General features: G+C 39.5%; 1 protein-coding gene across 1 annotated transcript in view; it reads left to right on the top strand.

The window, feature by feature from the left end:
- The window catches only part of LOC149311661 (alpha-N-acetylneuraminide alpha-2,8-sialyltransferase-like), a 97,726-nt gene extending 85,902 nt beyond the window's left edge, over window positions 1–11,824 (top strand). Inside the window, exon 5 of the mRNA XM_089526594.1 lies at window positions 11,319–11,824. Coding sequence (XP_089382720.1) covers window positions 11,319–11,805 — 487 coding nt within the window. The 3' untranslated portion in view covers window positions 11,806–11,824. The remainder of the gene's footprint in view (window positions 1–11,318) is intronic.
- The last annotated feature ends 1,741 nt before the right edge of the window (window positions 11,825–13,565 follow it).

Here is a 13,565-nt window from a genome sequence, read left to right as displayed (position 1 = left end):
CCTAACCTCAGTGAATGTGGAAAGCGCAGTGTAGTAGTGATGGTAGTGATACCAAAAGAAAGAAGGCGCAGTGTAGTAGTGGTAGTCGTGATACCAAAAGAAAGCCCTTAAAACTCTTAAAATTCAGGCAGGGTTATTTTGGGGGTCTTTCAGATAGTCTACAGTGCTGTTTCTGGATATCTGTAGAGCTATTATTTCACAAGGCATAATTAAAGAAAAAAATTGAAATTGTCCCAGAAAACAATCAGTCAAGTCAAGGAAAACAAGGAAGGCACAGCTGTCAGCAGAGTGATGAGCAAGAGGAAGTAACACTGAGCATCAACCAAAATAACAAGGTACCAAATTGTTACTTGGAAAGCGCCACATGTAGCCATATGGAGTGGAAATCCATCAAGCTGTGTATCTGATGAAGCAGGCTGCAATCCATAAAAAGGCTTATGCCAAACAAAACATGTGCATCTGTAAGATGACACAAGACTCTTTGTCACTTTAGCTTCAAGAGATTTCAGCATTTCTACCCCACTGGAAATCAAAGATTGCCACAGTCGACCTTATAAAGAATGCAACAAAAGACCAGAGGAAGGAGGATGCAGATTTAGGGAGCAGGGGGAACAGAAGCACAGAGTTAGAAGAGAGGTTTATTTTACTAAGTTACCGCAAAACTGGTTTTCTTCACTGTGAAGAAGAGTGAGTGGGAAGAAGCAACCCTCTTGAGTGCTACTGTGCCTAGTGATGCCAAGGCAGAGAAGCAAAGTAGAATAGTGAAGAGGTGGTTCTGGTGGGAAAGTTCCTCCTGGTAGACAAAACAAGCAGAAATCAAACACACGTATCACAGGGCTATCAGTTTCTATAGTAAATAAATGTTCTGTGATAATACCCTGAGACAGAGCAGTTGGGAGAGCCATAAGGGGAGCTGTGGGTGGGTAAAGGCATTAAATACTGTTTGTGTTTACTTGAATATCTTGGTTTACAACTGAGAAAAATAAGCAAGGAAGAGTCGAGGCCTTGCAGTGTTTTCTTATATCAGGAGTTGCCTTCCACCATGTTATAAGGAACAGTTTAGGGAGGTTCACCATGTGTTGGAAACAACCTGAAGGCACACAACAACCATTGTCACATAGAAGATGGAGCCAACATGTTTTCTGCTGCTCCAGAGGCTAGAACACAAACCAACGGATCAAAATTACAAGTAAACCGATTCCACTTAAACATTTGGAAGAACTTTTGTTTATCCTAATAGCTGTTTTGACAGTGGAATAGATTGCTTTAGAGGGTGGCGGATTCTCCATCTTTGGAGGTCTTTAAACAAGGGTTGGATGGTCATGACACTCCCTGGGCTAGACATGCTGTCTTTGCTGATCTGCCTCAAAGGATTGTTGTGAGAATAAAGTGAGGAAGGGAAAAGACAATGTATGCTGCCTTTAGCTCATTGAAAAAAAATCAGGATATAGATTTAGCTAACTGACTAAACAAACAAACAAACAAACAAACAAACAAACAAGACACTCATCAAGAATAGCTGTCTCGTTTATGGGCTAGAGAAAAGCCATCTGGTTAGGGGACTTCCCTGCCTACTCCCAAACTAGAATGCCACTGTGCTGCATAAGGAAGAGTAATTGCAGCAGCATATTACTCCTTACCCAAAGCACAAGGTGAGGAGAGACCTTGGAACACATGTGCCTGTACCTGCTTTGGAGAGTGACTGCCTTCACAAGCACTTAGAGGTTTCTTTCCTCACAGTCCCTTGTTAAGAGACAAATATATGAGCCACCAGTTTCCTTAGGGCAACAGGTTGGGCCCCCTTTCACATATTGGACCAATCAGCTGGTATGAAACTTTCAACCAGCTGATGACAAAAAAAAAAAAAATCTGACCTCTGTATCCACAGATTTCTTAATCATGGATTCAACCATCCATGGCTTGAAAATATTTTTAAAAATATAAATTCCAAAAAGCAAACCTTGATTTTGCTATTTTATATAAGGGACACCATTTTACTACACCGTTGTATTTAATGGGACTTGAGCATCCACAGATTTTGATATCCACAGGAAGGTCCAGGAGCCAAGCCCCAGGGAATACCAAGGGACCACTGTACTTTATGAATGATAAAAGAGTAGTATACAGTTGGAAGTGATCCCAAGAGCCAACGAGTCCAGTCTCTGCCGGTACAGGAATCCACTGCTAAAGAACCTCCAAGAGCTGGACATCCAACTTGGGTTTAGAAATCTCTAGCAAAGGAGAGACCACCACCTTCTGAGGGAATCTGTCAAACAGGTCTTACAATTTTGGAAGGTCTTCCTACCATTTAGTCAGACTATCAGTTCTAGTAAATTGAGCCCATTGTTTTGGGACTTGTCCTCTAGAGCAGCAGAAAATAACTTCAGATACTTGAAAACAGTTAATATATCTTTGGTTTTTTGTGGGTTTTTCGGGCTGTGTGGCCATGTTCTAGAAAATTTTTTCCCTGATGTTTCGCCAGCATCTGTGACTGGCATCTTCAGAGAATGCTTTGCCTGGAAAAGTTGGGTGTATATATACTGTGTGAGCCTGGGAATGCAGGAGTGATTTGCATGTGTCTTGTTCTGTGCTGATGGCCGGCCTCAGGCTGGGAGACTAATGCAAAAGAGGATTAATGTCTGCTAATTGGTGATCATTATCTGCTGGGAAGGTCCCTGACTCTGAGGTTAACATATCACCTCTCAGTCTTTCTTCTCTCCTGGTTAAGCAATCATTCCGCAATCATTCCTCTTATGGTTTGGCTTTCAGACTTTTTAAAAATTTGGTTGCCCTCCGGACATATTCCAATTTGCCAATACTTTTTGAAGTGCAATGTCCAAAACTGGGCACAGTATTCCAGGTGGGGCTCTCTAAAGCAGAATAAAGTTGCACTATTACATCCTTTGATGTAGAAACTATATTCCTGGTGAAGCAGCCTAGAATTGCATTGGCTGTTTTTGCTACTGCCTCACACTCTCAACTTGTGTTTGTGGTCTACCAAATGCCAGATATCAGTCCAGGTGGTACCCACATTATATCTGTGCATCTGATTTTTGCCCCCTGCCCAAATACAGTATGATAAGTTTATCCATGGTGAAATTTATTTTGTTCATTTTGGTCCAGCAGTCTAATCTGTTAAGGTCATCTTCAATTCTGATTCAGTCTTTTGAGGCATTTTATCTACCTTCCCCACATTTGTATCATCTGCAAAATTGATGGGGATGCCCTTTATACCACCAAGAACTATATAAAGATGTTGAACAAAACTGAATCCTCAGGTCCCCACTTGCCAATTTTCTCCAGATTGATGAGGACCGTTGATGAGTGCTATTTGAATTCAGGCTGCAAGACAGCTACAAATCCACCTAACAATAGCACTGTCTTGCTCCCATTTTACCAGTTTATCTGTGAGAGCACCATGGAGAACTCTGTTAAAAGCCATAGTGAAACCAAGATACACAAACTCACAGCAGTCCTCTCATCTACCAAGCATGCAGTTGAGTTTCACGTGATTTTTATTTATTTATTTATTTATTTATTTTGGAAGAAGCCCATGCTGACTATTAGTAACCACAGCATTTTAAAAAATTCTCACAGGCCAACTGTTCTAGACCCTTTTCTGGTATGGAGGTCCAGCTGATGGTTGCCCGGGTGATCTGTTATTTTTCTGTGCCTTTAAGTTGTTTCCGACTTATGGTGACCCTAATGCAAAACTATCATGGGGTTTTCTTGGCAAGAGAGGGTTTGCCATTGCCATCCTCTGAGGATGAGAGACTGTGCCTTGCCCAAGGTCACTCAGTGGCCAAGCCAGGATTCAAACCCTGTTTTCCAGAATTGTAGTTCATTGCTCAAACCATTGGCTCTCCTTTTAAAAATGAAGGCAACATTTGTCCTCCAATCTGCAGGGGCAACACCTGTTTTCCAAGAGTTTTCAGATTATTGACAAACTCTGAGATTAGATCTCAAAGTGCCCCTGGATGTAGTTATATGTAGCTCAAGATATTTGAGTACATTGAAAGTAGCTAGGTGTTCCTTTACTACCTTTCTGTTTACCTCTGTTCCCTAACTGCATCATTTGTTCTGTTTCTACCAGTTTGAGCACTGTTTTCTCTTTGAATGGCAGCAGCTATGCTGGCTGCATAAATTATGGGAGTTAAAGCTCAAAAAGCAATCTTTCCCAGCTCTTTTTAAAAGCCCACATGCTAGAACAATTGAACAACTGAATTGCTCCCTTTTACTGAGTGCAAGCCCAGTGAATCAGCTTAGCGATGTGGGAATGATGTGAACTAATGGTGCCTATGGAGAAAAGAGAATCAAATCAGCATTGCATCAAAAGCCCTTGTTATTCTGTTGACTTTGGCTGATGAGCAGTTATCCCTGAAGTTTAATATGACTTTGTCAGTTGTGTGTCTGTGTTCTTCTCTCTCTCTCTCTCTCTCTCTTGGCTGTCATCTGCAGATCACCTTTTTAAAGGATAAAAACTACTGATCTCTGAAAAACAGATTTAGTCAGTGGCTCTCAAATCTGGGGGACATCTACAATACATATACTTAATATGCTCAAAGACTGCAGAGCAGGGTCTTGGTAGGCCAATAGACTGGGAAGGAAAATTTACAACAAGAGCAACAACAACAGTGCAATAGAAAATGTAGCATTAATTCAGCACACGTTGATCCTCCCTTATCCAAAGCACTTGGGATAGAGAGTATTTTGGTTTTGATTTTGTCTCTGTTTGTGTGTGTGTGGGGGGGGGGGGTTGCCTGTTCTTTTGGGGGCATGCTGCTTTTTTTTTTCTCTTTTCCTTCTCATCCTCTTTCATGTTTGGAGTAGTTCTGGTTTAGTTTTTTTTTCCCTTTATGGTTCAAGGCAGGCATTTATTTGAACATAACTATCTTCTGTAAAATGGGCATTTTGCTTGTGCTTTCTGATGGCAAATAAAAAGCTTAATAGTTGGAGCTCCAATTCAGAGTCTGCCTTCTCAGTTTCTTGAAGAAGTAACTTTGATGAAAAAGTAGGCTGCCATGCAGACCCTCTTTGTGATAGTGTCCATGATAGTGTGCCCACAAGCATGGAAAGACCTGGAGATCCCTGGCCTCAGTTTATTTGGTTCACATTTCCATATTTTTCTCTAAGATGGACTCTTTAAAAAACCCAACCCCACTATATCCTGGCATGTCTGTCATTTCTTTTCAAAATGCATAAGCAGCAAAACTTGTAAGTGATGCAGCATTTTGGGAATTCTGTAACCTGACCCAGCTTCACATTGTGAGCTTGAAATTTTCAGATGCAATAGGAACAAAGGAACATAGCATCAAAAACAGCCTGCAGGTTGTTGGGGGTTGAAGGAGTTTTTCATTTTGCATTAGCACATGAAAAAGTTACTTTTGTTGGAACTACAAATCCTACAGTCCCCCAGCCAGCAAGACCATACTGCTCTGCACTGAGTGAATTTTCCTTACTGCAGTTCCTAGGACGAAGGGCTGTTCAAAGCAATAGCCACTGGTGGCTTTTGTACCCATGAAAGGGTGAATTTGCTCTGGATGTTTGTGTAAATTTTAAATAAACTTAACTAAGGTGCTGCATATATTTGGGAACAGGGCTCAGCAACTTGGATAATGCATTTGAAGTCTGGAATAAAAACCGAATGTGAATTCATTACTCCACTAATGGAAAATCCAGTTGAAAGCATCCTTTGGCTTTCAGGTGAAAGACTGCAATCTGTGCTACTTCCCCTTGCTCTCAGATTTCTAATCAAACTTCATTGACTTTGTAGCAATGTAGCAAAGGAAAAGGTGATTTAGAAACATGCTTGCAGGAATCTGCGACCATTTAATAGAGATGCAAAAATGCAAGGAAATGAACATCATGTAAGTGGAATGTGGAAAAAATTGAAAATTCTCCTCCTGTAATGTTTCAAACAGGCTGGCACAGTTAACGTACTGCATTATGTGGCAAGCACAATGTGCAGCCAATTCTGGCCAGTGATTTCTGATCTGACCTGATCTGAACCAACAGCTTGCCATGAATCACAATGACAGTCCTTGGCTGATATCCAGTGTGGTAGTGGGGCCAAGGCCCACAGAAGCAAAGTGCAAGGTCCCTTTGAGTAGCTAGTATGATGATATCATCTGCTACTGGCCTTAGGCTTCCTTATTTTTTGCCAGTTTAGCCACAATCTTCATAATATCTGAGAGGGAAATTAATTTTTCCAGCAGCACTATATTGGTGCAAAGTATTTGGAGGGTAGCTTGATCTTGCATGGGCAATTAGATCTTAGAATGAGTTTGTGAATATGGGTAATTTCAACATAGCTGTCTGCATTTGGAGACAGATTAAGGAGTAATGGGTATGAGCATTCACAATGAATACCTTGTTGTTGTGTGCCTTCAAGTAATTTCTGACTTACTTTCCACTGGGCCACTGCTGGTGTATGCCAGTGTAATTCTGACAATCTTCTCAGCTCTGAAGCACACCAATGTCAGTACCAGTGGCAGTTGGATCTGCAGTTATTTCCCTGCTCTGCAACAGGTCTTAGATTATCATTTATAAGAAGAATGGTGAAGCTATTCATAATTGAGCAATGGTATGATAATGCTCTAGAACCCAGAGGCTGGATCTAGCTGCCTTGAGTCCATGTTTTGGGAGAAAGGGGGGATATAAACAAAAGAAAGAATGAAAGAACCCAAATATAACTATAGCAAATATGCATTCATCACTGTAAGTCACATTATTTTAAAAATTAAAAAACAAAACAAGGCAGCATGTTCCGCTGTCGAACAGCTCTTACTGTCAGGAAGATCTTTCTAATGTTTAGGCAGAATCTCTTTTCCTGTAGCTTGAATCCATTGTTCCGTGTCCTTGCCTCTGGAGCAGCACAAAACAAGCTTGCTCTATCTTGACTATGACATCCCTTCAAATATTTAAATATGACTATCATGTCACCTTCTCTTCTCCAGGCTAAACATACTTAGTTCCCTAAGATGCTTCTCGTAGGGCATGGTTTCCAGACCTTTCACCATTTTGGTCACCCTCCTTTGGACACACTCCAGCTTGTCAAAGTGAAAAGAGGGAGATCAGAAATGTCTAACAGTTATGTCCTAGTCATGCATGCATGTACCAATCTAGAGTAGCCTCTAAAGTCTTGGCTGAAAGTCACAACAGGGCAAGTTGTAGGTGATTTAGTTGTTTTTTACACATGCACCTTTTCCAGTACTTACTTGAGTGGGATTCAAAGCTTTTGAAAAGTATTTTGCTCTAAAATGCAAATGTAGTATGGATGCACATGCTAAAATGTATTGTGTGAAGGCTCTATTGTCATCTATTCATCATGGCAGCTAAATGCAAGATCCACATTCAGAAACAGTATATCTCTGCCTGGCTGTCTCCATAGTGATCTGTTTGCAAACCCAAGGGTGTCTGATTGACCAAATAACAGTCTGGATTATATGGCTGTTTCTTCTGATTCCACTCTGGCAGTTCTAATTCTGGATATTCCAAGCATATTTACATTTACATGAATTTAAGAAATTTAAAGCGTAAAATTATGTTGCAGTAAAGAAAAGGAAAACATGCATCATTTTAATGTGACTGTGCCCCCTTCCCCCATATTGTTCCCCTGTCAATATTTCCTGTTATAATGCAGATTCATCTTTAGTCATACCCTCCAACTAGATGTGTTTCTAAATTTGATACATTTGAGGATAATTGTAGCAAAGTTGTTTTGCTAATTGCTTACCAAAAATTATTTTTCCTTTACTTATAATGCCCTCTTTATCTGTGTGATTTGGAAAATCACCAGTCAAGTATTCCAGATCATTAGTTAATGGAGGAAGGAACGGGTGACTAAGAAATCTCTGGAAGCAAACCATAGGTATCTTTTTATTCAAATCAAAAGGACCATTGGAAGAACATCCAGCCTTTTATTTATATACTGAAGGGTCCAGAATTTTACAGAGGGAATCCAAGTCTACAGAATCTTGCCAATTATTTCCAGAATACATTGCACAACCTGCACTAAGTAATCCTGTGTTATTTTGGACTAGATCTGCCCAGTTTTTTTCCCATCCTTCAAAGTTTTCACTGATTGAATACAATTACTGTGCACCATTGTATCCTTTGCAAAATTGCTTAGGTTGGAATTAGAAATCACGTGGCCATTGTTTTATTTAGAATATAAAATCATACAGGATCAGGCCTGGTGCTTTCCTAATTCAATATCCTGTTCACACCGTTAACTATTCAGTTGCTTCTGGGAAGTCCAGAGGCAGATCATGAATGTAACTTGTACAATTCATATACAGAAGTTTATTAATATTAGAGATTATTTATTGCCCTCCTAGTAGCCAATTGATCAGTCACATTTCCCATGATTTTTTCCAATCCTGGAGTAACAAATGTAATTACACTTTGTGGCACTATGTTCTACAATTTATGCATGAAGTTTTGTCTGTCTAAATCTCCCAATGTTGAACTTCGTGAATCATTTGTAACCAGTTATAGTTATTTCTAAATTGTTCTGATACACCATTCTCAGAAATCTATGGAAAGTATAAGATAATAAATACTCCTATTTCTTCAGCAGAACAGTAAAAGTAACTTTTAGCATGATTTTTATATCCACTCTAATAAAAATGGTTTTGGTTAAAGTAGTTAAATGTTCTTGCAATTTGGAACCAGAATGAGCCATGGCAGATCTGGTCTGTGCCATGTTGCCATTGCTGCTGTCATATTTGTTAATGCAGCTACATCTTTGTGTATGTATGCAATCTGTGAAATATCTGTCACATGTAAACAAGTGCATGGAAGTTCCCACTGCTTTCCAACATCATTTATTGTAGAAGCAGAATTGTTATTTATGGTGTGACTTTAATTAAATTTTGCACTGTATTTTATATTAAAATCCATACCGAGGGAATGCTAATCTTCCAGTTTACAAAATTAAGGGCCATAAAAACTGTTGTTCCAAAAGCAGATTGCAATTCTCCACAAATCATTTCATCATTGTTCCTCTCTTTCCTGTTGCTTCTTTTAATCTGTCATGTTTCCTGAGACACTGAAGAGACCAAGATGCAATACCCAAAATACTTTAGTGTCTGTCTGTCTTCAAGTTGCCTGTTGATTTATGGTGATCTATGAATTTCATAGGATTTTCATAGGCAAGGAATACTCAGGGTGGCTTTGCCAGTTCCTTCTTCTGAAGTATAACCTACAGCAGCTGGCATTCATTGGCAGTCACCCATCAATACTAACCAGACCCTGCTTAGCCTCCAAAATCAGGCAGGATCTGATGCCTATAAGGTATTTAGGCATTGCGTACTCATAGTTCATAGGGCCCCTTGGTCTCTCCTTGTTATTCTTAAAATTTTCCCTCATTTCCTTCTCCACCTCACTTTGACTTCTGCTTTCCCTTTTTTGCAAACAGGTTTACTTCTGAACTCCAGGCATATTGTTCAAGATGAGTCAGTTTTATAGTATACAACGTAGACATTAGTCTCTTAAACAGATCTTCAGCTTTCTTTATACTTAGCAACTTAAACTAAGTAGCTCTTTGGTAATATTGTGTTCTTGTTTTTTGTATACCAGAATTAGCAGGGGAAAGCCATTTTACTCACTCCTAATATTTCTCTGTCTACAGCCATGTGGAGACTGGGTGGCTTTTTAACCTCCTATGTCCCCTAGTCCTGTGGTATCTCAAACTATGCTTTCATGCCCATCTGTGGAAATGGGGTTGGTTCCAGCTGAAAAATTGGTTTCATTGCATTTTGTCTAAGATAATTGCAAATGTCATTCCTTCTGCAGGGAGTCTCTTCTGACTGGTTTTGTTGACATGTTGGCACTTCAGGCTGCTTCATTCTTAGGTGCATCTGTTGAGATTCATCTGCCAGGAACAAAAAATCCATGGCAATCTATGGGGCATTCATTAATGCCAAAGCTTTCACACCACAAGGCAATATAAAGCCCAGTGCCAGGGAAGAGAAGAGAGCTAAGGGACCAGCTGTCCCCATTGCTACAAAGATTGCAGAAAGCAGGAAACAATTTAATCAGATTAAGACGGTTACTTTGTTCAAGACAGCCATTAATGAGGGCAAAGATCATAAATTGTGTTTGCATAGTGTAAGTCTACACTCATTCAATTACTTGTGGTTGTGCTACACCACCCTTCTGCTGAACACAAGCATTGTGGAACCATTTGTGTATCCACCAGTGTGTTTGCTTATTATCCTGTTTTGCAATGGCGGATGCACAGGGTCTGTTTCTGCTATCTCAGTGAATCAAGTGGTATGTATATTGAAGACACTGACAAACAGTTATGTGTCATCCAAGAATGGCTGAGATTCCACTGGTTCCTCCCAAACAGAAAAGACCCCCTCAGTCAATTGTTGTATGGTGACTCAGTAGGTTGGTAAACCCAACTGATTAACTGTTTCTGCTCAAGTTGAGAGTAACAAGAGATTTAAGCCCATATCATATAGTTACATAGGTAGAAACCCACTTATACATTGATGACCTGAATTGCAGAACAGCCAAAAGTAGAGTCCCATGTGTAAAGAAACTTATTTGTGACAGGAACAAAATTCCAACTGAGAATGTATTCATTTAACGTATTTTCTATCTTTCTCCCAAAACGGTCAGTCAAAGCAGCTCACAATAAAATCGACTTAATAAGTATAGATAAAGACCGGGGGGGGGGGGGGGGATGATATTTTAAAACAAATTAAACAAGTTGCAGTATTAAAAAATAGAATTAAAGGAAATTTAAAGACATGCCAATAAAAAACAGAGTGTTGTTGTTGTTGCTGTGTGCCTTCAGGTTGGTGACCCTAAGGTGAACCTATCGCAGAGGTTTTCTTGGAAACGTTACCCAGTCATTAATAGTTCCTTCTTCAGATACAGTTGTAAAAAATTGTCAGTTGAATGTAGTTGCAATTTGTTCTTCCTTCCTTCCCCCCCCCCCCCCCCACAAACTCAGACAAATAGGAAGACAAACTAGTGAAGTGTCAGAAATGAAAACATAGGCTTCCAAAGGATTGAGCAGAGGCTGAACTAAAGTATGTAGGAAAACAGAAAACCCAACCTGTTTGTTAAAATGGGAACCATAGCCATATTTATTAGTATGTAAAAATTCATTTCACACTAGATTTTGGATTAAAAATAAGGAGTTTGCTTGTTTGTTTAAAAAAAAATCTAGGTTTCAAGAAATCCCAGAAACTTCTGTCATGAAAGACATCTGTTGTCTGTAGTTGCAAGATCTTTTCCATGATGCTTTGAACTGATGGGAAAGCACTAACCTGTTATTTTCCCATCATGTTTTGGAACAGGTTTCAGAGTCTTCTTTGGTCTCGGAAAGCATTTGTGGACAGTGTTAAAGTCTACAATCAGAGCTACATATATATGCCAGCCTTTTCCATGAAAGCGGGGACGGAGCCCTCTCTCCGGGTCTACTACACTCTAGCAGATGTTGGCGCTAAGCAAACAGTAATCTTTGCCAACCCAAACTTCCTGCGAGACATTGGGAAATTCTGGAAGAGCAAAGGAATTCACGGAAAGCGGCTGTCGACGGGTCTCTTCCTGGTCAGCGCAGCCTTGGGTTTCTGTGAAGAAGTAACAATTTATGGCTTCTGGCCTTTTTCAATGGACCTGCATGGAAAGTTCATCAGTCATCATTATTATGACAACGTCTTGCCAGATTCAGGCTTCCATGCTATGCCAGAGGAATTCTTACAGCTATGGTTCCTTCACAAAACAGGAGTATTGCGAATGCAGCTTGAACACTGTGAAGACTCTGTGTTTCACCCTGCATCCTGAGAACTGGGATGTATGAAAAAACATCGGGGGGAAAAATAACCAAACCCAGAGCTGCATGGACCTCTACATTAAGAAAATTGTGCCATTAACAATGGAAGGTGAATTGAAGAATTAAGAGTCCTCACATGCCATGTTTTGTGAGGTCCTTGATGGATGTTATTCAGCAAAATGACAGAATTCGACTGGTTGATGCTAAGGTTGTAATACAAGGGCATGAAGGGGTTGGGGTAGAATTACAAAGGGCTTTCAGTGACAGTGCTGAATATTTCATGTTACTCAGATTTTAAGACTGATACCCAATTGGGAATATGTTTCTTTAGTGTCATTTCTTCCTTTGTTTCCAAAGCTGGATCTTGAAAGGTGCCTGAAGCCACCCATTCCTATTTTCTTCAAGAAGCATTGAACAAATAGCAGAACTGTGCCAATTTCCTCTCTTCCTCTTCCTCTTCCTTTTCTTTCTTTCTTTTTTTTTTTTTGAAAGGAACAAAAATAACCAACAGTGTATCTCAATAGTAGGATCCGTGAGCCCTTGGAGCACAAACTGGAAAAATGGTTTTGTTTTTGTTTTTTTGTTTTTTAAAAATGTGAATGTTTTTTAGCAAAATATTTATTTTTATGAAATGGTGGCCCAGATTTTTTTCCACATAGGTGTATTGCTGTAAAGTACTGTTCTTGTTAGGTAGTCAAGGTTGCTCCTGGTCATAAAAGTATCATGCATCCTTTCATGCAACATTGAACTAAGCCACGATTCTGAGCTGGCCTCGCTATATCAAAATGCCACACAACTTGCTTCATGATAAAAACAAAAACAAAACAAAGCACCTCAGCCTGTTTCGTATGCTGCCAATCCTGGGTTTTGTAGAAGCTGACTTGAGCCAATTTTGTGATGTTTGAACGTTATGTGCCATGTTTATTTTATGTGCTTCATCCTACATTCCTTCATATGTCCAAGACTCAATGAGAAGGTCGTGCATTGTACTTATAGGTTATGCATTCCACAGAACTTGGAAAAGTTTATATCAACAAGTAAATACATGTACAGTTTCAAGCTTCCCCAACCATTAGAGTTATAGTTGCATTTTAAAAGTTGGCTCTTTAGTTTTTCATTTATTCAAAAGTAGCTTTCTTTTAAATATTGGTAAGTTATAAACTGCTGGCCTCTGATGTAACCAACACTGACTTAGGCTGTCTCCCCATTACTGTAAAGCTAACTAAACCCATTACAGTTGCACTGCAGAAAGAGTGATTTATCCCTTGCCATATTAAAGTTTTAGTGCAACTTAGTTAAGCCTTAGTTGTTTCAAAAAGAAATTAATTACAATGATTGTTATTTGTAACTAGTTATTTGTAATCCCTTGTCATACCTATTTCAGACTTTGGGGAAAGAGCAACAGGTAATGGAAGAGCACATTCTTTGCAAATAGACAGTCTCGTGTTCATTCCCGAGTTGAATCCAAGGTGGTAGTTTGAATCATTGAAGGGTTTCTTCCAGGGAAAATAGGCAATACTAGAATAGATAACTGGGTCAACATAAACAATTTCAACTACAAAAATGTCAGTTTGTCAAGTGTAAATTTACTTCGATCCAGGTCAGTGATATTGAGCCATTTTCAGCTTAACTCTGATCAAACTTACTTCCCTTAAAATCCCTGAGTTTATCAGGTTGGTTTAAACAATAAACTGTGAAATGAGTAAGTGTAATGAGAAGCTGTAGGCCAAGACTGGTGATTCCCTGTTAAGTAAATTGTACAACGTGGTGA

Source organism: Sceloporus occidentalis, unplaced genomic scaffold (genome assembly GCF_023333645.1).
Source record: "Sceloporus occidentalis isolate IW3139 unplaced genomic scaffold, rSceOcc1.0.p SCAF_5, whole genome shotgun sequence".
Taxonomy (NCBI): Eukaryota; Metazoa; Chordata; class Lepidosauria; order Squamata; family Phrynosomatidae; genus Sceloporus; species Sceloporus occidentalis.
Note: the sequence above shows the minus strand (reverse complement) of the source record. Positions and strands in the feature narration are given on the sequence as shown.